The following is a 23,825-nucleotide window of genomic DNA, read 5'->3' as shown; positions in this document are numbered from 1 at the left end:
TCTTCATATTAATTCATAGGAATTCATTGTATAGATGATAAAGTAAACAGACTGACAGCTTGCTGTCAGCTGGGAAGAATAGTTTGACATTTTAGGGAATAAACCTGTCTATGAAAACACGGATATTCTTTTCTTTGCATTAATTTTAACTAAATGTTGAAGTACAATAAAATCTTAAATTTTTTAAAATGGAAGCTGAGTCAGAGAACATTGTTCCTTCAGAAACATTTAAAAACACACCTATAAGGGCCATTCAGCTTAGACCAATGTTTACAATAAGTGAAATTATTTAAAGGAAAAATGATTAAAGGGACTTTGTAAGGATGCTTTATTGTTGATAAGAAATATTTTCCTTTAAAAAAAAAAAGAAAAAAAAACATTTAGTTGTTGATATGTGGTTGTGCATCATAGAAAGCCATGTTTAGTTCCTCTCTATAGATCCCTTTTTTTTCAGGATGTTTTTCCACCTTCTGGTTTAACTCTCCTCTTCATAACACATCATAAGGCTTAAACAGTCTGTAAAAGTGTTACAATATGCTCAACCCTTTTAACTTATTTTCTGACCCTGCATCTCATAGCTGAAGCACATATTGAAGCACATGCCATTTTTTTCTCCTTCTTTTTTCACCAGGTAACGTGTTTGTGTCTATACAGTTATGAGAACCAGACAATTCAGTCCATCAAGATAGAGCTCCGGTTTAATTATCGAAGTTTTCAGTGAGCTTTCTCACTGAAACTACTTTGAGCTTTGAGCACATGGTTACCTTACAGCACCAGATTGCATGAGCAGGTGTCAAAGCTGGAAGCGCACGGAGGAGTGAGGGCTAGGGGAAAATATGAGCAGTGTGTGCTTAGCTTTGGCTGGAATTGCACAGCTGTTTAATAGATATGCTCACTGAAGGGTCTCCAAATTCCTTTTTCTTTTTCTTTAAAGTATTTTTTGTATTCCGTCTTTCTTTTTAATAACATTTGAAGCGAATATCATGCCCCCCCCCCCCCCCCCCCTTTTTTTTTTTTCTTATTTTAATCTATTTCTTAGACCATAATAGATTATTTGTTTGCATGGAATATAACCACAGTATGAGTCTGTGTGTGTATGAGGGGGACAGATGGAGAGGGAGGTGGAGATAGTTTGTTTATGCGCCTGTCATCACTGCGTAGCGGATCATTCCAAAATGCTGTCCCTCGAGCAGAGCTGTCTTTGGCAGAAGAATAGCAGAAGTCTGACGGGCTCGTAGCCTTAAAGTGAATCATTGTTTATGGCTGAGTTGGCAACAAGAGGAAAGCAGCGACTGTTTCTCATCTGTCCATGTCAGTTTTCACCTTCCAGTGCCTGTCTCAGTGTTTCTGGTGAACATTGTGTGATTGGAATATTAGTGTCACCGCTGCTGGGATTGTCATCAGTTACTACATATGCCACTCTTTAAAACCCATATTTCAGCAAAACACTCCATGAGGTGTGATTACTCTTTATCATGGAGTCAAAATCTGCCACTTTGTCAGTTCTTACCTTAATGTGACTCCCTTGTGTTTTGTACTTTGACCCTCACTAAAAGATCTTTGCAGTGTTAAGAGGGAAGAGACTCAAGGTAAAGCATTCGCTGATGGAAACGAGCAGAGCAAGGAAAAAGAGACAGATGGAGAAAAGCAAAAAAAAAAAAAAAAAAAAAAAAGGGGGAGGGCAGAAAAGCAAGCAGATGGTTCAAACAGTTCAACAGGTTTGTTAGCTACTGGCAGGCAAAATGTTTTAATATTTGAAGGGTGCAAGCCATTTGTATGCCCCCAGTCCTTGAAAAGAAACATTATCCCTGCTGAAGCTGCATTTCATATAACAGGGAGAGAAATCTGGAAAACATTATGCATTTATCCTGCTTGCTTAATTGCTGTCCTTGTGCAGTTTTGAAATTCCATCTCTTTATTTGTATTCTCAAGATGGACTTGCTTGCAGGGGTTTCAGATGATAAGTCAAGATTGTTGAGGTGTGTGCTCAAAGTGAAGATAAAAGAAAACACTGGAAATTGCTACAGAAATGGATGTTTTTACAGTTCCCATTTGAAAACTCCTGCAAGATCAACACTTCTGAAAATGCTGATTTTAGTGTCCGCAGTCTGGCAGATGAAACCAATAAAAGCTTAAAGTTTAATGTCACACACAAAATCACATGTTAAAAGTTTTATTTGAATTTTTGCTTAAAAACTGTAAAATATTTCAATTTTCATGCATGCATTTTAATGTGACTCACTAATAACTCAATGGATTAAACCACTTATTTCTTAGACTGGATGCCTCTGACACATTCAAGTGTGTTTAGACCATTTCTCCTTCTCAAAATTGAATTAATTTACTTTTCTGCTGATATTAACAGCTTCCTCTGAATAACAGTTTTGACAAGTCCAAGGTTAATACAAGCAGATTCATAGAGATTTACATAGTATGGACATCCTTTGAATCTGTACCTAATATAAAACTACTTCTGCAAATTATTTTATGGTGACCTTGTAACCCTTTCAACTGTATTTCTTCTCTCTAAAATGACTAATTTAATTTGTTTAACCCTTGTAACGGCAAATAAACACAGTATCAAAACTGATAAAGTATTATCAATTAGAAATTTTTCTTGGAAACTCGATGACGAATTATCAGTGAATCTGTTGAAAAGTTATTAAGAAGTTAAATCACCTCTCCAGTCATAAACATTAGTATTAACACCACTCTTAAATGCTTTTTGTCTTAAGGCTTGAAAGTCATAGTGCTTTACATTTAATAGAGGCAGGAAGAAAAAGTGTCTTACTTGGTTAAGTAAGTTGGCTCACCTCAAGGCCTTTGGCACAAGTGTCCCCATCAGTTCATACATGTGACATCCAGCAGCTGTCTCTCCCTTTCTGCTGAGTTCGAGCTCCCACTGGTGTTCTCACCCCGTGCTTTCATTTCTTTTGGTTGTATGACAAATACAATAACTTAAACTAACAGCTTTTCAAAGGGAGGGAATGTGTTCCAGTTCAAGCTGGACAGTTTTTACAACACAATTCTGGACATTTCTCCATTTTTATCCCACAATCAGGTGGCTCTGGTAGATGTCTCTTTATGTTTGACCACCCTACACCTCCCTTCAAAGTTTTACAGCCAGCACCAGGTGTTAAGCACTGGCATAAAGCAATGAATAAATAACAAATAAATATAAAAAAATAGACACACTCTCATAGCCAGAAATAGTGTTAGAATTCTTGCCAGTCTCAGCAAAATATCCTTGAGAAGACTGTCTGCCTGAGGTTTGATTTATGGTTGAAAAATGCTTTCAGTCTCCTAGAAAAAAAGAAAAAAAAAAAAACTTCATCCTGAGCTCACATGCTGATCAAGTTTGTAAGTGAAGTATGGTCCTAATTTTGTGGAGTCAAAGAACAAACTGTATCTTTCTTTGTGGATCTAAATCAGCTTAGCATAGACAGGGTGGGAAAACTGGCTATGCCGCGCATCATATGTGACCTGGCGCCAGCTGGAGCTATCTGCATCTAATCAAAGCTGTGTGTTCATTTTACAGTTTTATTGCCACAGATTATACGCAGCAATCAGAATACAGCAAAAAAACTTCTTTTTTTTTTTTTGGTTAGCTCCAGACTCACTTTTAAGTGTTTGTTAATGATGGATCAGGGTTTTGGTTCATCAAATAGTTCACCTAACAGGTGACATGAGAACAGTTTTTGTCATTAAATATTTAGCCTTTGAGTAAAATATGAATGAGCAGATGTTTGCTTTTTTCATCAATCTCATCACTGTCTGTCTGTTTATGGTTTTCTCTGACAGATGGCTGTTGTCATGGTTAACATGAGGTGTGTTGTAGTTACACAGAAATGCACAACTGAACACAGATGCTTGAGGAGACTGATTAGAGTACACACTGACAATTTACCCCATTATGTCTGTGCCAGTGCTGAGCAGATCCACATCATTACTGTAGATCATTCCTGGGATTCTGAGAAGGAACCTCAACACATGGCAGAAGGATATGCAACACAACACAGTGATTAACACCACCGAAAGCTCAGACAAGGAAGGCACGGGAGTAAAAGTTTAGATGTTGGGAAGGTTGAAGGAGGGGAGGTGGAAAAAAGAAATTTATCCGGGTGTGTGGGCATGACTGAATCATTGTTTAGCTTTATCAATGGGCTGAGAGGGTGGGGGATTTTAACTCTGTGATGTTGTGCTTTGTGCAAATCCCTTCCCACCGAGCATCTGTGGTGCAGCTAAAGCTGTAGTTCCTAATTTAGGACAAATGATGGTCAATGTCATGGTAAATCTAGTCCACTTTAACATCAAATATGAAGTTCATCTGTATACATATCACAGCTATATTACTTTTTTTTTTTTTTTTTTTGCCTTGCCCTGTCCAGCATCATGACAATAGAATGAGGGTCTGCTCTCTTCCAAAGAAGTTTTATGGATATAAAGACAATAAAACTTTGTAAATAAATGGCTGTTCTTGGTTGGAAAGTATGATTCTTTTCTTTATGTGTTTATTGATTATTTAATATGTTAAAGCTGGATCTGACAGGGGGAACAAATAAAAGGAAAGAGTGAAAAGTAAAGATAGAAATAGAGAAACGATAGAAAGATAGAAAACAACCACAACTGTATTTTCAACCTCAAGAGAAAGAAAAACAGACAACCAGCTTCTCCACCTGGGAAACAGACAACATACTTTCTAAGGAAACCAAAACCCAAACAATGATCAGGGTATGGTCAATGTGTTTATAGCTAGAATGTGGTGAAGAGGACACTAAATCTGCTGTGAAAATATAAATTTGATTAATAACTAATAATATACCAATATCATGTCATAGAAAACACAAAAAGGTCTGTTTGACACATTATTTTAAATATGTTTTCTTCTTAGACTGGTTTTATAAAAAGTCAGAAATGTCACAGAAAACCCCAAGTGCCTCATCTTCGACTACACAGACCTCAGATTGTATGCTAACTGCTCATTTTTACTGAGGATGCTGCGCTCATTGAGCACAGAACACAAGTTTACAGGAAAATAAATTCACCAACTATTATGTCTTGCATAGAAGCGCTGAAACTGACAGCAACCATTTTTTTTCTTTTAACCTGTTGTCAAGACAACTAGAAGTTTTATTATCTGCCCTGCTGTGTGATGGTCCAGTCCACGGTCCAGTCAAACGTAAACCAGCCTAATTGTCTGTGGGTTATGATTATCAGAAACACACCTGAAGGTTGTCATCCCATTGTGTTGTCATAGTGACACACATTTTGCTGGTGAAAAGTAAAGGTGTAATGCTTTTCTCTTTCTGGTTTTGACTTTAAATCTGATTGTGCTAAATCATAAAAAAGACAGTACAGCAGCAACACTGCAAGACATTTTGCTCATGACAGGAGATTTGGTTCCTGTAGAAGGTTACACATGTGTACAATGAACAGTTGTAACAAGTGTATCCCTCCAGACACATGTGCAATAATTTACAGTTAATTTTTTTACGCTATGGAGACTTCTCAACAGTGATCCATAAAAAAAGAGAAAAAAGCTCCACAGAGGTTACAGTATGCACATAAAAACCCATGCATAAGCTTGTGAGAAAGTTAATATTAGACTGAAATTTATTGATAACTGTCCTATCAACCCATATGTCAAGTGTACTTATATTTTGTTTGGGTTGTTCAATAGCCTGTTGAGATTTATTGGTCACGTATGACGGGTGCATGAAGCAGTGAGTATCTAATGTGTTCCAGAGATCTAAGCTTGTACAGATGTTGCCTGGATGTGCTTCCTCTTAAGGGGCCACCATGATCGTGGCCTTCAGTCACCCCTTAAGTTGTTTCCCTCATTTATTTTACTCCCCTGTTTTTATCTAGTGGAGGTTGGTTATGAAAGAGGTCAGCTAAGGTGTCCATATGGTCGATGGGTATTGATAACAGTCGCAAGATCAGTGGCATAGCAGTTTCCTGATTTAGGAATTCCTTGGGATACTATCATGGAAAAAAAAGCCCTTGGCTGATGGAAGGGTTGGGAGAGGGGATCTAATTTCCTTTTCCAAAAACTCATGAAAAACAGACGGCTTCAGACCTTGGTTATTTATCCACTGTGTTCAGGGACATGCCATCCCTAATGGCAGAGTGAGATTGTAGAGTAGTTCTTTCTAAAAGCTTGCAGACTCTCCTGAAACCTTGATTCATTCTATAAACTTGTATATAATAAACAGTCTAGAGACTACTGCCTCTGGTATTCAACATCTGTCTTCTTGTTTTATTGACACATTTTTTTCACAACCTTGGGCAATCAAAAAGAGGGAGCACATGCACACTTCCTGGACACTCAACTGGTTAGACTTTTTTGTTTTATTTTGGGGTTTTTGTTGCTGTTCCTTTTATTTACCTCCCATCTTGTGTAACTTTTTGTGTATGCACTTTAGAAATGTTTTTGCTAACCCAAAAGGCTACGTTCAGGACATTGGGTCATAGGTTGGCGACCTCCAAACATTGTGCCAAACATTCTGATCGGGTTGGAAGCTTAAAAAGAGGCTGGTTATTCTTCTTAACAAGTTAATGACCTGATTTTGTGTATGTAGAGCAAGAAAAGGCCAGAATGAAGTTTACTGATCTTCTAAATTCCCCCAACACCATGTTTGTACTGTAGTACATGATTGGTAGTTACTTTGCTTCCCTGCACCAAAATACGTTTGCATAAAACCTGCCTAGTAGCCAGTTTGGTACAACTCAATGATAGAATAAACACTTGCCTATAAGTTAATTACAGTCCACAATATATTTATACCATGTCCAAATATTCATTGAATGTCAGTTTTTTGTGTGTTCACAGTGGCTAAAACTTGAATTGTCAAAAACTGTTAAAGCCCTCAGAATACTGTTCAAAACAATGCACCTGTTTTAAACAGTTTTAAATCATATGGAGCAATTGTGGGTGAATTAAGTAAAGTTTGATGTTTCCTTCCTAAGTACAAATGGGAAGTGGACAGTCCAGTTCTTTTTTTTATCCTCTTAATTGCTTTTCCATTGCAGTTGTGGTTAAGGCCCAATCTCTGTTTGCCAACCCAACTGGAAAAATCCCTATTTGTGGATTATCCAGCAAACTCCCTGTTATATGTTGACGATAAAAGATACCAGTGATGTGGGAATGTGCCGTGGTACTTTTGCTTTGATGTCTGGTGTGCTTACACTCTTCTCTTTCGCTTCCAGGGAGACATCCAGCAGCTGCTGATCGTGGCAGACCCAAGGGCAGCCTATGACTACTGTGAACACTACAGCCCTGACTGTGAAACCCCCAGTCATCACGACACCCCACAGGCTCAGGAACCTGAGGACCAGGTCAGTCTCTGGAGGGGCTGTGTTGGATATCAGGATAATCTCCATAATGTTCAGGAAGATATGGTTGCACAAAGGGAGGGGAAAAGAAGAGAAGACGTGGAACGTAAAGGGAGGACTTGGGAGGATTTTACAGATGGTGTTATAAAAGAGAGGATGGAGGAATAATTGCTGTAAGGAAAAGGAGGGAGGTTACAGCACGGATGTTGAATGGAAGAGATGAAGTTTAGGAAAGATAATTACAGGAATTTGGAAGGAATTTTTATACTCTCGTGTTTTAAGCTAAAAGGCACATGCTAACAAAAGACAAACAGGAGGTTTGAATTCAGTGAATGAATAAGGAAAATAGAAGCATTTAGAAATAGCAAAGGTATTTAAATTATTGTAGACGTTAATAGTAAATCTTAAGGACTCATTCATTATGTTATAGCAAATGTGCCCAAGTCCTGTCCTCCAGATCTTCTATCCAGCAACTTTTAGATACATCCCTTCTCCTACACACCTAAATTAAATCAATTCTCTCATCCGCATGTCATGGTAACAAGCCATTCATTTGATTCAAGTGTATTGGTGAAGGGTTGCATCTACAAGTTGCAGGATAGTAGATCTCCAGGACGGGACCTGGGCACCTCTGGTATATAGGGTTTTGTGCATCAGTGCAAAACAAAAACAAAAATTATTCTTTAATGGTCTTTGAATTGGATAAAAACAACTTCAGATGCAAAGCAACACAGGGATTTTACACTGTGCCATCTGTTATAAAACAAAGATTAAGCCAAAATGCAGAAGCTGTGTGGGAAAGACTAAGTGCACACATAGTCTTATTTATATGAATTAATAAGTTAAACAACAACCAGGTGTTGTTAATCAAATGCACTTGAGCTAATTCTGAACAAATTCTAAGTAGTCTAGAATAAAAAAAATCCTTCACTTAGAGAACCACTTGGCATAGTTCCCAATCTCTCCAGCAATGGACTTCCTATCAAGTTCAACCGAAGGTGAGAAAATGATTGGAAAATGCTTAAATTACCATCTCAGATGCAAGTATAAAAATAAAAAAATAAGGACTAAACAAGAATGGCTTGTTTTGATGAGTCATTTCAATGTGAAAAAGATTGCCAGTTTAGCTTGGGTGCATCTGAGCAAACCACAAGACTTATGGGTCAATCTGAATATCTGCTGGTGTAAATGTTTGGTCATAAATCACAGTTTGATGCTTGGCAAATCAACACGCCTCATACAAACTGTCAAGCATGGGGTGTAGGTTTGATGATTTAGGCTTTTTTTTTTTTTTACAGATTAAGAAGCTGAACATCTTGTAGTCACCAAACTGATTCTAAACTCCTCTGTATACCTCAGGGCTTTAGAGCCAAACATGAAGAAATCTGTCTAACAGCTAAACCTTGGCATAAACTGAATCATGCAACAGGACAATGATCTAAAAAAAACCAGCAAGTCTACAACAGAAAGGTTGAAAAAGAAAATATTCACTCTGTTGCCATGACCCCAAGTCCAGACCTCAACCCGACTGAAATTTAAGAGAGCTGTGCATAAATGCATGAGTGCAAACCTCAAGGAACTTAGAGTTTTTTAAGAATCAGCCAAAATTTCTCAGTCATGACGTGATAGATTGATGCCATCATACAAAACGATTAGTAGAAGTTACAGTTACAAGTGTCTCTTTAAGCTATTAAATCATGCACATAACCTTTCTCGAACTGCTTCTGTATTTTGATTTGCTTTCAGTCAAATAAATCATGAAATGTGCAATATGTCAAGGGGAGTTTCTCATTATAAACAGTATTATATTTGAGGTTTAACATTAAGTAGAAAGTTATGGTGATATGTTTAAAGACAGAAGTTGTCTCGTACTGCAGGGTTAATTCATACATATTGTTTCATATTGGTCCACTAAATGCCTCAGACTTCCCTGTTTGTGTGATTGTATTTCGATTGTTTGTCCTGGTTTAATCTGGTGCGCCTTTGGTCTTACTGGAAATAAACAAAGAGAAAAACAAAAGACAATATTTTCTGAAAATGGTGTGAACAGTTCTATAAACAGTCCTGCAGGACTGCTATGAACACTTCAGGGTATAACAGCTTGTCTTTGCTTCTATGTCAGGTCTGATCTGTCTCTGTTGTCTGGATTTTACAAGTGGAAACACACTGACATATCAAAATACATAGTTTCATGTAAAATTGTAGTTTCATCGCCACTGGCAGAAAATCATCACTTGGTGCCTGTTAAGTCACTGAAATACAGGGCTTTGTGTCAAAACTTCATTTTTCCCTTCATCCTAATATTTTTGTTATTTTGCTGGAGTGAGCCTTTCTGTTGGTTGACATTTTCCTTAAGTTTTTCACAAAATAACTGGTGAGCTCACCTCGGAAACTTTTCTTTTTTTCCCTGCCTGGAACTCTGAGCCCACTTTGGAGTGGCCGTGTGATTCATATCACTAACGAGTTCTGCAGGCTCTGCCCAGACTCACAGGGAAATTTAAGCTCTGCCTTCCCCAGCAAGACTTCCACTACCTGGAAAAGTAGATTTTAGATTTCTGGTACAAGAAAGAAAAAAAAAAAAAAAAAAAAAAATCCGGAGCTGCTTCTCTATTGAAAAGTACTGGCCGTACAGTGGGTACAGGTCCTGGAAAATATTGCCTCATTATTAAGTTACTATTCGTTGCCAACATAAGGAGCTTTTGGATTCTAAATAGACATCAGGGAGAAATTTGGCTTAAAGAATATTGTAAATCTGGTTTATTCATTGTCAGTTTATGTACAGTTAAAACAGGAATGTTCTCCCTACATTCCAACTAAGTATTTTACAAACTTGCTTACTCCTGCACAACATCACTGCATCTGTTTCGTTTATTCACCAATTATTCTCAGGGCCAAATATTTACAACTCCTTAGAAAAAAAAGTGTGACTTTTTTCTAGAATAATGCCATTTCAGCTTAAGCATGCCATCTTTGCAGTCATGATCCAAACGTTTGCAGTTGTTAAAAAGAAGAAAGATGGAGTGATACAGTAGCAGGAAGGGGAAACCTTTCATTTTATGAGCCCACTTCATTATTTATGTCTTTCATTTAAGCCTGGAGTGAAGGCCTTCATCTCAACCAACATAAAACTTTATATTCTTGTCTTTATTCTTTAACTTTATCTGTATTTCTCCTGGATCATCTCCTGCTCTGTCTCTTTTTCAGCCAGGTTTGTTCGTCTGGCCAGGGTTTTCTCATGTGTGACCTTTTTCCCTCTGGTACACAGGGAAAAGAGACCAGGCCAGCATTACAGCAGACAGTGGATCTTATATTATTTTTATGAGCTTAGCAGTTGTCAAGGGACTAATATTTATCCCTGTGCTGATAGGGTATTGCATATCAGGGGCTGCTGTGTTAACATAATCTACCTTGCCTCTGTTTTGACAGTGTAGAAAATCTATTGACAAAGGTCTGAAGCAGACTGTGTTATGTGGATTCTTGACAATGTGCTGACAAACACCCCTTAAAGGCTGTGATTTAAAGGGGGCACTTTGTAAAACTCCACTTCTGTCCACCTCAGCTCCACCTTAGCTGACATCCTTTATGCATGTAGACCTCAGTAGGTCTGTATTACAATCAAGCTTCCTATCAGATATATTCTACTGTGAAGAAGACCAACTTCTTATAAGGGAGATATTGGCAGGAAAAAAACCTTAACCACACTAAATCAAGCTAAGCTGGTCTAGAACATTCAATACAAGTCATGATGGCTGCTAGGTTGACAAATGAATATGCAGAGTATGCTTTCTAAATGGAAGCAATTGGAACACAGACATTTTGGGTCTATTTGAGACATGCCTCTTGAGGTCAACGCCTGAATCTGTTGATTGTCTTTCAATGCTTCCAGAAGGGACAGACTGAAGGGCAGGGGGAGTCTGAAGGTACATAAAAGAGGGCTTTAGACGTTCCCAGCTCATCCCATCATGAGAGGTGGTGACAGAATGTGAAAGAATTTCTTATTTGGCAGAAATGTCCTTTATTCCCATCTGCCTTTGTCAACCTCCATCTGCTAGATCAGGTTTTCATGAAGAGTTAAAGATACTATGTGAATCTTTGCTAAAGGGCATTATATATTACAAAATCACAATTTTACCATCAGAAGACTGGATCTGGATAGGAAGGCATGACTTGGGGAAATGAACTTAGATATTTTGTGTAAATTAACATTCACTTAGGTAAACCTCAGAGGTCCGAAGGATCAGTGAATGGAGCATGTAATGTACTTCTATATGTTCTTCTATATTAATACTGGAAAACATAACTGGCTGTTTGATTTTACAGATTTAACATCTGATTATACATTTAGCTCTAATAATAAGCTAATTTCTTCATTGAATTAAAACATTTCTTTTTTAAAATGAATTTTAAAAAGGGGTTCTCAGCTGTGCCATCCTTTTCCCAGTCAGTGTCTCTGCCTGCATGGCGGCCTCATCAAAACCTTTATTTAAATCTTCATCCTTTTGCCATTACCTGTTTGCCACAGGGTTAGAGAAGAGCCCTGCTCTGGTTTGTATTCCAGAACCTGTTTTTATTTGGCTGTATTATGACCAGCAGATTTTAAAGGTGTGGCTCCAGCATATAGGCCATCTAATAGAAATGGGCTGGTGTTTACTGTCAATATTAATTTTTGCCTTTTCAGCACAAGACGAACCATAAACTAACTGGAGAAGATAGTTGAGACAGAAAAGTGAATCAGATGACAGTAATGATATGACTCAAGGAAGAACAGGAGAGAAAGAGAGGGGAAACAAAGAAGAGGACAATGCAGCACAGAAACACAGCAGATGGAAGAAAACTGAAGGTTTAAAAAAATAAAAAAAGCATAAAAAGTTGCAGTGTTCGAATTTCTCACCAGAGAAATACCCACATATGCCACTATGGAATTTATCAAAATATTGCAAATTTTAATTAGTTTACTAAGTAAAGAGATACAAAAAAAGCCCTTTTTAATGTGTGGACAAAAAAAGTATATCCATCAAAAGACATTTGTGTTGTACTTAGTATTTAAAACAGTCGCTGGAAGCTTCAGTTCTGATGTTTAAGAAAGGAAGCAAATTCCCATCAGTCTGAAATTAGGGTTGTTTATAATAAAGTTCACCTCCTTATGAGTTTGGCTAAATTCACATTCAACTAAAAACTAATAAACGTCAACATGATGCACCAAACAAACAGTATTGTGTTTGAATAACATAAAAAATCTGAAAAAAATGGGTAGAATATTTAACCTAAACCATTTTTAAGAGCCATATGGTATGACAATAGTGGTTTTTGCCTCCTGCTTATAACCTGTGTGCTCCCCTTAATTTACCATGATGCAGTAAGTCAGAACAGCATGAGACTTTTGTTTTAAAGAGCCATTAATGAGAGCTGCAGGCCATTGTTGGCATACAGGAGCAGGGGCAGATATGTTTTCACTGGCATTGCATGAATCCTCTAACATCCCATTTAAAGCAAACTACTCTTAATTAACGTTTGCTTGGATACATAAACTTTCTCTCATGTGAAGCTAAGAGACTTAGGAAGACATTAATTCAACATCCATACATAAAACTGTTCAGTTTTCCAATATGAATGCACAATTTTGAACCACGCTACCTTTTAAAGTAGCATGTTGACACTACTTGATAACTGTAATCTATTAGATGGTTTAAATTCTGGGTTTAACTGTTTCGTGAAGCCTGTTCTCACACACCATGTAAATGATGCACAATATGACTTCTAGACATTGTGCTTCCTTGTTTACATGATGGCACCTACTAACTGCCCTTTATTGGGTTTTTCTTATAGTACGGTAACTATGAATATGGTGAGTTCTATGACTACAATGAAGGGGAGATAACCACTGATGCTCCCCCAACTGATGGAGCAAAGACTGAGGTAACACATTACTAGATATTATGGCTAATGTTGTGAATTGTGAACAGTTTACTTCTTGTTCTTATTCCATCAGGCTCTCTCTTGCACTCTTTTCTGCTAGTCCTCCTAGACTACATCCTTTGCTTATAGTCCTTGTCGAGTAGTTATTATTTGCATGTGTTCTCAGACTTTTAAGAATATGAGTTTTGCCAACTTTGTAATTATTTCACTCTGGAATGTTTTGTTTGATCAGTAAATATTCATGATTATGTCAAATTAGGCCCAACCAATTCTTTGCATTCCATGAAATGATAATCTAGCAGAAGTTACAAGGAAGTTAGTGGCAGTGTTGCCATAGTGAGCAGTCTCCCTGTCACTTTTTCTGGGGCCAAGTCTCTAAATATGGCAGCCTGCACTCAGTTGCACTGTGACCCAGTCCCTATAACTGACTCTTTTTACCTAGAGAGAAGATCATATTAGCCCCTATAAGACCCTGCTATCTAATAGTAAACATCTCCTTGTAGTTAATACTAGCTTCTCAAATCAACTCATCCAAGCACATGTCTAAAAGTTGATTTTGATTTTGTCCTGTAAGACATTTTTTCAAACAAGAGTGGGGTTAAAAACTTCATTTTCTGTGTGACTTTATTGTCACTTTTATTCATGGAAGCTTCACATAATAAATCTTTCTATAACAATAAAATGCAGGTGTAGAGAATAATGATATCCTTTAAACTGACTGTGGTGCAGGTATGTCTGCATTATCACGAGTTCTTGATTATAACAAGTGCATTTCTTACCTGAAACTTGCTCTGATTTCAGACAACTGGGGGTGGAGACTACTACACTGGTGAGTACGACTACACCACATTGGATGGAAGTCAGCCAGAAACTCCAACAGAGACTGCTGAACAAGGCCAGGTAAACTAAAATCATAATTTTTTTTTTTTTTTTTTTTTTTTTTTTTTTTCCCAAGATCACAGGACACATTTTCTACTGATATGATTGCAGATATGAGAGTTTTAACTATTTTTTTTTGTTCTGGAAATATTCAGATGTGAAGCCATTAAAGACCAACAGTTGAGGCTCTGCTTGTCACACATTTTTCTTTTATATGTAAACTGTTTGTGTTTTTATCTGGACATATTACCAAGTGGGGAAAATGTGCTGTGTCCTTTAGTACAGAAGCCAAATGTTTTCAGATTGATTGTGACAAAATACTGATGGCATGGCTTGGTTGCTTAAACATATTTCCAACAAAACTTGGTAGCAGGTATAGATAATAAGTGTATATCTGTAAAAGGATCAACAACAAAACCTCATATTTTTTCTGTTATTGTCTTTGGAGGCTGAAAAAATATGAAGCCTCACTGACAACAAACATTTCACCCCTTTGTTTTCATGAGAAATTGCCTTGATCACACAATGTCTGGATAAAGACCAAAGCAGAAAAGCTTAATTCAATAAACTGTAACTGCTGGAAAATCAGTAGACAGAAACATCTCCTGTGTGTCTGCCACATCCTGAATTTGGCAGATGTCATCTTAATTTGTGTTCAAACATCACATAAAACATGAGATAATGAAGAACATTCAACAGCTGAACTGAAACAGGATAAAAACTATTCTCTGCCAGACAAACAACTGCAGATTTTATTGAGGTCTACCTTGAGGAGGACTAAGACAGATATGTGTACAGCAGGGACACTCATTCTGTTTCTCAATTCTTCACCAGAAACATGTGTTGGTCTTGTGTGTTGGAGATTTAGTTAAAGGCTGCAGCTCTTAATCCTACCACCGTGCAATTAGTCATTTAGTACATGAATACTTGAAAAATGTACTTGATTTGCTATTGGTTTAGAAATGGAAGCGTAGAAATGTCTGTCAGATGACTTGGACTTTAAAGAGAGCCTACAAAATGTTTTGAACCATGCTCTCAACTTTATGCAAATTGATCAATGAAGTTGTAAACAGCAGCTTCAAGAACCTACTAACAAAACCTGGCATGTGAGGAGTGGATATTTCCTTCTGATTATAAGGTTTTCCCATGAGTTACTGATAAGGAATAATGCATTAACTAAAACACTCAATGAGGCTGCACGAGATTGAAAAAAGCAATGACACTGCAAAATTTTCTAGCCCTTTGATATATAGTGCAATATGAAAAATATAAGAATTGTTTACAGAATTTTGAACAGACTTGCATGATGAAGGACTTCATCTTCCATTTTATGTGAAATTTACAATTATGGAATTTGTCTGAATTTCACAGTTATTCTTACTATCTTTTATTGCACAAGTTACAGGGTAAATGTTTTGCTCAATAATCTTAATACATGAATTATGTTTCACCATAAAGGTTTGTGTGTCAAGTTGTTTTGAAACTGATTAGAACATGTTGGGTTTATTTGCCTCCTATATTGCAGGATCTGCAACGTGACTATTGCACACACGTGCGTTGATTTGACGATGCTCAGGCGATATATTGTGCAGCTCTAACACTAAAATTTATCCCTCAACAAGTTTGTTTGCAAAGCTTGTAGAAAGCTTGCTTGTACATCTTCCCATGCAATTGCTTTTTCACTCCATTCTGTGAAATTAAGGATTTTATTTTCTGTTTAAACAGTTTTATACATTCAGCTCTGATTTGCAGATCACTCAGTGCAACAGTTCTTCACAATGTGTGTGCATGAACATTTGTATTTTGCTTCTGGAGAATCAAAGAAATGATAGATTATAGAATACATCATTCATATTACTCTGCCATCAACATAATATGTGATTTACATTTTTATAATGACTTCAACCTTATTTTTTGGTTTTTAAAAAGTGTTATTGGTATAACAATTTGATCTTCAACAGTTTTAGGCATATATTTTTGACGCAAATATGCAATCACTAAAATATATGGATTTTCACATGTGGATTTGTCTAATGCTGTTACTCTGATGTGTACACAACTAAGCTGAAACGTTTAGTTGGAGCTAAATGGCCATTTTTAATTGCTAATGTTTGGCTCTGATTCAAAACCATTAAAAAAAAACATGCACACACATAAAATATTTGAGCTGTTTTACATGATTAAACTTCACTAACCACAGCTCCATGTTCTCTTCTCTCACTTGTTTCCAACGGCTGGACTGATCCCAGACTTATGAAGGGGAAATAGTGGATGATTACATCACCGGTGTGGAACAGGTCGGTGTGGACCCCACTGTTGCTGTAGAAGCTGCTGGACCAGTGGACACCCAAGAGAAAGTGGATCCTGCCACTGACATGAAAGAATTTAAGGAATACGAATACACATATGGCAAAGAGTTTGTAGATAAACCCTACGACTATGGTGATGGTGTTGATTATGGCCCCACTGATGCCAAGCCTACACCTGACCTGTACGAGGAGGAGTTTGGTCCGGCAGTTCCCGCAGAAACAGACTTCAGAGAGAGCAGTGTAAGTGCTGGAAAGGCTAGAAGTCAAGTATCAGGGTTGTGGTATTCAGGAATGTGAAAAGATGTGGAAGGTACTGATGATATTTATTTGACAGGCTGCTTGTGCTGCCCTATTCGTTTGTTGTTTTTAGTGATTTAAGTTTCAAGTGTTTTGCACACAAGCGTGCAACACAAATACACACCTTGTCCTTTACAGATAAACAGATGTTGGCCCAGCTGTTGGCACAAGCGATCCTTCTATAACCTCTCGATCTCAGTGGCCTCTACCGTTTATCAGAAACATGCCGATCTGTGGAGATTCCACCACTAATCTGTTTGGTTTTTCTGGTGACTGACAAAGTCTTAGTAAATGTTTTCCCATCAAATCCATCTCGACAACCAGAGAGAAATTGCTGAGCTAGCGTCTATCAGTTTTAGAGATAGGAAGTGACACAGTAGCTATCTGGATGTTGGCTTGAGTTCTGTCCTGCTATTCTGCAATCTCAGCCCATCTCTATGAAGTTTTTTATTAAATACCGGTTTCCTCTAAAGCCTAAACTGTGCAGTCTAGTGGGTTTTGGAAAAATTCTCATAGTTGGTTTGTGAATTCTTTTCAAGTGAAGTCATTGTGTGGATAGTGTCTGGAAGCAACTTCTATATTAATACAGAGTTCACCTGACTGCTTTAAGGATGCTTGACAAATAGAAGTCAATAGAAGGCAATATCTTAAATTATAGCTTTTTGCAAATAAAATGATTATTTACATCAAGCTGGAAGAATGCATATGGCTAGTACAAGTATTTTTCTATCCAACCTTTTAGGGTTAGAATAGAACACTACATTACGTAGCATTTTGTTGTGCTTTTTTTGTTTTTATTGAAAGTTGATACTAGGCAGGACATCTCCTGCACCATTCATATCTTTAAATTCAACACACAGAGGATGTATCTGTAAAGATAAAAGTTATACTTATATTAATTAACTCACTGTCATATGTCTTCAGGTGCATAGTAGTCAGAGTTACCTGGGAGAAAAGGGGGAGAAGGGTGAACCGGCTGTCATTGAGCCAGTAAGTATCAATACCATCTGCTTTAATACGACTGATACATTGTTTCAAGGGTTAAAAACTCAATAATGGCCCAAATCCTGCATGCTAGGGGAAATAAGCAAAGGATTAATAACCACCCAGCATTGGCTTAAATACAATGGCCCACACCTGGCCACTTTAACTCACCTTGGTCTGTTTCTTGCCACAATCTGGCCCCATACATATAGTCCATATTCAGTGAAACTGCAGCCACAATTGACAATCCTTAGTTCAAATGGCTCCAAATGAATAAACCCAAAGCTAGCTAATTTGTGACGATCAATATTAGTAGATTTACTATGGGTAATCAGCTGGCAGAACAAAGTCGAATGTGCTGATACTTGACCTCAACATACCTGATTAAGCGAACAGGGAATGTATCAGAGGTTTATTCATTTGAGTTTATTTCTTACAGAGACCAAATATATTAATTACTTCTTTATGATATGTCTATTACAAGGCTATGGCCAGGAGTATTTGTCAGCATGATGGTTAATATTTCAGAAAAACAGACAACTTTGTTACTTTTACACGGGAAAAATGACATCTTGGGCAGTCCTTGTAGATCCTTCAATTATAGTTTATAACCTTTTTCTTTAATTAACTTCTTTATCTTCCTTTTCTATCCTCCCATTTTTCCAGCCTTCCTCATCATTCTCCTCGTCACTTTATCTAGCTTAAAAAAATATACATTTATAGTGTTTTTTTAGTGCCACGTAAAATCCACGTGGATTCAAGTGACCAGGCCAGGTGATTTCATGTAGACTCACTTGGTTGCTCATTAGCAAAATAGGTAAAAGACTAATTAAGCTTGAAGAAAATCAACTAGTTATTTGTTAATTGTGTAGTCATCTATCTAAATAAATAACACATTTGAACAACAACTCAAATACGATGATGTAATAGAACATCTTCCTCACTACTTATCACTGACGTATCTATGAAGCTAGCTATCCAGCTAACGTGCAAAGCTGGAGCTACAGCTGAGGCACGATGAACCTAAGAGGCTTCCTGTTTAAATTTTAGGGAGTAAAAAAGAGCTATTGTGATTTTAATCATTTCTGCATGCTGTGACCAATGAGAGATGTGAAGCATTTTGGCTAAGAAAGTTGTTTGGATAAGTGCTTCTTTTTCTAAATTAGCCTGTCTGCTTCCCATTTCAGTTCTACTGAATGATTTATTAGGCTATAAAAGTGCTAAGTCAGATTTGCTTCATATTTTCTGAGGTATACTTTCAATTTTACCCTTTGAACAAAATCCCATTGACAATTTATTCTTTATTTCAGTGCAGTTGAGTTCAGGGGATCTATCCTTCCTCCCGATGAGACTTCATCTTTATCAGACGGACACAAAAAAATGCAAACACCTACTGAGCAACAATGCCAGAGAAGTTCTTCAGAGAGTTATTTTATGCTGTTATACGGCTAAACACTGACTGGAATAGCAGCTGCAGTTAAGATCCTCCCTTAGCATCTATACCACCACAGGCGTGCCACCAAATCTAACACAAACACATTACAGGATCCAGCCAACATAGCAGCAGTATTGTTAGCATTTAGTAAGTCAAATCCTTAACCTCAAAACCCAAAGCACACTCTGTCCTCTCCATTATTTTTTCTTCCCCCCTATTCTTCCTTGCCTGTGGATTTACAGGCTGCCCTATAATGCTACTGTATCCACTTTTTTCCTTTTGCAGGGGATGCTTATAGAAGGACCCCAAGGAGCCCCTGGCCAAGCAGTGAGTATCACATTCTCCCACACTCCTGTCTGCCTTCCACAGATGGAGAACAGTTAAAGAGGGAAAAAATGTCTTTATGGAAAGACAGTCAGCCCTGATCGCCAGTGAAGCCTGAGTTGGGAGAAACTGTCAAAATGTGTATTTGTGCATAAGCGTGCATGTCTGTGACTGTGTGTGCAAAAGAGAAAGAAATTGGGGGGGGGGGTTGGTGGCTGCTTTTATTTTGAGGCTTATTTCTTTCAGACTGATGTCTTTGCTTCTGTCTTTGTTGGCATTTGCATGTGTAGCTCTGTATGAAGCCGCTGTGGTTAAAAAAAAAAACTGGTTAGGAGTAGTTTGGGATAATATGCTAAGTGTATGTACCTCTGGTTTCAGGGTCTTCCTGGTACCCCAGGATTGCAAGGACCCCCTGGTGCCCATGGAGATGCTGGTGAGAGGGTGAGTGAAGACTGGCCTCATTTTACAGCTGATTATAGATGTATTTTAAAAAAGAACTTTATAAAAAGTATAAAACTGTACGTTGAAAATGCAATACCTAACCAAAGAGAAAAGCTATTTCCATCAATAAGTTTAGATCCTAAATAAGTTCTTAAATGTTTGTTGAGATCATAATTAGCATATACAGACTGACACACTACTACCATGCTGCAGAGCATTGTTTCGGTGACATGGAATAAATAATGCAACTCAGCTCAGCTTGTTACTGCAGTAGGAGGGAAGTTTGAGGAGTTGCTCAGGGAAATGAGATGCCCACGAACTGTCAATAAACCGACAAAGAGAAGTTCTGAGAAACAGCTGTGTTGTTGCTGTGAAATATGCAGAGGCTGAAGATCTCAAACCCCTTTTTCCCCCACAGCACTGTGGGACTCCAGTCATTTATTTGATTGATTAGATACCACAAAATGAGTGCCTGTCCCTGCCCCGGCTATAAAGCTGGATCTCAGCTTGTTAGTTTTTTGTTTTTTTTCTCCAAATGTGAGGGGATGCCCTGCACCCCTCTTTCATCACCATTTACCACCTTCTCTCTGTAAGTTAACCATTTAACTACCAAGCAAAGATTACACAAAGCCCGCCTCCTCTAGTGCAATCATTGGACAAAAGGGTTTATTGTTCTATGAGGTTAAGTAATCACAATAAAAAAAAAAAAACATTTTTGGTTTCAAAAGTCTCCCCTCCCCTCATTTCCTCCCATAAGAAACTGTCTTGCTGAGAACTGACAGGGGTATTAGGAGTGAGTGGTTAGTGTAGTTTTGCGGTTTTCCTTTGCGTAGCATCCGCCTGCGCAGTGTCTGATCAGCTCATTTCTCTTTCCACTCAAACGCCAGTTTCCCAGCCATGTATAAGCATCATTAACACTAGATGCCGCTATGCTCACAATCCCATCAATGGATATAGAAATTTCACCACTGCTGGGAAAAAAGCAAGTGGGAACACATGGCATGAATTTAAGGGAGTATGAGATTGCTGCACACTACAAGACTGCTAAGCAGATGCTGGTTTCCCTGAAAGCAGTGTGCACTGCTTAGGTTTGATGGAGTTCATAATACACTGATGCCTATATTTAACCAAAATTGTACAATGTTATAATTTTATACTGTTGTTATTCAATATGACAAGTATTAATACAATAGTTTTGCTCCTTGTGCGGACTGCCTGCAATATCTCACAATCTTGGATAAACGGGCGCCCAATTTGTTACAGACAGACTGAGAATGCCTCAGATAACCATCATAAAAACAGCATGTCTATTTTAAATTCATATAATAACCATAGACTGTGTAAAAAAAAAAAAGATATGTGATCTGGGATGTTACCAATTTGTTTGGTGAGTGCTGTTTTGTAGCCTTAAGTTCAGCATTTGGATGATATCTTTGGTCATCATCTTTAGCTTTTTAAAGTCAGAAGTCAGGAGTGGTGTGTAGGAGACAGATCTGAGTACAAAAGGATGCTGTGTCGCTCTTTGTATTAGTTTAACTGTCTCTAAATAGACCAAAAGAAAACTAAATTCTTAAAATGTGTAAAGATTAGCATTTAAACAGGGACATCAATTCAATTCAACTTTATTTATATAGCGTCAAATCACGGCAATGCCATCTCAAGACGCTTTACAGACAGAGGGGAAAACATAATGAAGGCCAATTCATAATAGCCTATATAAGGAAACCAACAGATTGAGTTGACATCTATGGGGAATCATTTCCTTTCGGAGCTTGTTTCAAATAGCTGCACTTTTTCATCATTTTAGTTGCAGGTATCATAGTTTCTCCTCTGGTAGCTCACAATTTTTCTTTCATCTTCTGAATTTTTTTTTTTTTTTTTTTTTTTTTTTTTTATTAAGGATTTTAATGAGCAAAATTTTCTCCCCGGGCATTTAGTTATGCAAACTCAGATACTCCACACAGGCAGCATCATTTAGCCAACTAAATGCAAATATATGCTTTGTCTTGGAATCCCCAGCTGTGTTCTTCTTAGTGGGTAAGAAACAATAAGGTACGATAACAAAAAGATTTTCTTCTTTAAACTGTTGTTATCAACAAGGGCTTCCTTGTGGACAGATTTGTTATTCAGCCTCTATTTTGTTGCTACTGAAGCTGTTTTCTGGTCTTTTAATTCACTTAGACCCTCTTTAAGGGTTGTAGAGAAATAGCAAGATAATCACACAGGTGAATTATATGACTTACATTTTATTCAGTGTATGGTTTCTAGCAATGCGATATAGTAAATCACAAGTTTACATAGCAGGAACTTATGATTTGAACGAATGTTTTTTCCACAACTCTACTGAGTTAAGTTTGTGTCCATATGATTAACATAATTAACGTAGATTTTCTTTCATTTAATTAGGATTTTGCCCTTAGCAATTGCGGTTTCATGCTGGGATTTCTCTCTGAGAAGTGATATATTTGCACTTCTCTCTCTTCAGGGTCCTCCAGGACGTCCTGGTATTCCTGGTTCAGACGGTGTCCCTGGGCCTCCAGGTACCATTCTGATGCTTCCAGTAAGTCCTGCTGCTTTCCACATGCCCATTCGGCTGTCTGTCTTATTTTCCTCACATACTGTGCGCCCTTCATCTCAGGCACTAGTCCGTGAACTCACTCCAGTTTGTGCATTTACCTCATTGCATCACCAGTAGGCCAAGGAGCGCAACCCTATTTTCTTTGGGTTACAAATCACTTACCTTGTAAATGTCAGCTAGTTCAATGGAGTGGAACCATTGACGGAGGCTTTGAAACACCCAGTGACACATATTTGTATGAGTGGACATGTATGTGTATGTGTGTGTGTGTGTGTGAGTGTGTGTGTGTGTGTGTGCGTGTGTGTGTGTGTGGGTGTGTGTGTGTGTGTGTGTGTGTGTGGCATCGGAACGGTTTTACAGGTTTAAAATTTTGAAAGCACTCACCAGGGTGACCATTAGATGTCTCACTGTAAAAGCAAGACGAGTCTATTTATTTTTAATTGTGTTTCTTTTCATTTTTGTGGCTTTCAGTTCCGTGCAGGGGGTGAAGCACACAAAGGACCTGTGGTGACAGCGCAGGAAGCTCAAGCTCAGGCCATCCTAGCTCAGGCCAGAGTAAGTATCAGTGGTAATTTGGCCCCAGCACACTATTTAAATGACTATTTTCTCTTTATATTTGTTTCTTTATATTTTTTTAATATTATCTCTTTTATTGTATTTCAGAAGTTGCACTTTAATTAAGCAGATGTAAAAAGCAGGTGGAAAAAAAATCAAAGATTTTATGTATTCGCATCATTATAAAACTCATGTTTTAATAAAAGACATATTTTCAATAGAAGTAGCGAATTATAAAGGAAAATGGCTATTCATGAGTTCCAGTCATCATATAAGTTGTGTAGATTCCACAATACAAACCTGTGTCTGGTTTGGTCGTATGTAAAGCCACAACAGATGTTCACACCCACTCAGGGGTCAGAAAACCATATTGCTGGTTAAAAACACATTGATTTTTTAGTGCTTTGAGCAAGGTGTGATCTATTTGTCGAACACATGGAAATCATTATGTGTTGCAAAATCACTGCATATTTACACATTTAGAACGCTCAATGCAGCTGAAGGGCTGCCAGGACTGGTGATTAGTAATGTCTAGAAAGTCATTGTCACCTTTCCATACCAAACCCGTCCTACTACGAGTTTGGCCTGAAGAAGGGAAAATGTAAAAAAAAAAAAATGTTTTCCATAGTTCTGTATTAGCTTGTTCTCTCCAAGCATGCAAAACAAAGCAAAGCATAATGCCCACATTGTATGTGCCTCCTGTTCTCTGTGGTTGACTCTTTGAGTGGAACGCTTTAGGGCATGATTTGATTTGCTACTTTGAAAATTTTGT

At 37.7% G+C, this 23,825-nt stretch overlaps 1 protein-coding gene across 2 annotated transcripts in view; it reads left to right on the top strand.

Annotated features, from left to right (window-relative positions):
- The window catches only part of col11a1b (collagen, type XI, alpha 1b), an 86,445-nt gene that overhangs the window by 15,458 nt on the left and 47,162 nt on the right, over window positions 1–23,825 (top strand). For both annotated transcript variants that reach the window (XM_079244037.1, XM_079244036.1), the window contains exons 5-13: window positions 7,210–7,338; window positions 13,162–13,251; window positions 14,053–14,151; window positions 16,380–16,679; window positions 17,661–17,726; window positions 19,441–19,482; window positions 19,858–19,920; window positions 22,406–22,480; window positions 22,970–23,053. In XM_079244037.1, the coding sequence (XP_079100163.1) occupies window positions 7,210–7,338; window positions 13,162–13,251; window positions 14,053–14,151; window positions 16,380–16,679; window positions 17,661–17,726; window positions 19,441–19,482; window positions 19,858–19,920; window positions 22,406–22,480; window positions 22,970–23,053 (948 nt within the window). The remainder of the gene's footprint in view (window positions 1–7,209; window positions 7,339–13,161; window positions 13,252–14,052; window positions 14,152–16,379; window positions 16,680–17,660; window positions 17,727–19,440; window positions 19,483–19,857; window positions 19,921–22,405; window positions 22,481–22,969; window positions 23,054–23,825) is intronic.

Source organism: Telmatherina bonti, assembly GCF_933228915.1.
Source record: "Telmatherina bonti genome assembly, chromosome: 7".
In the NCBI taxonomy this organism is placed as follows: domain Eukaryota; kingdom Metazoa; phylum Chordata; class Actinopteri; order Atheriniformes; family Telmatherinidae; genus Telmatherina; species Telmatherina bonti.
The sequence above is the reverse complement of the archived record's forward strand: the minus strand, read 5'-3'. Positions and strand labels throughout refer to the sequence as shown.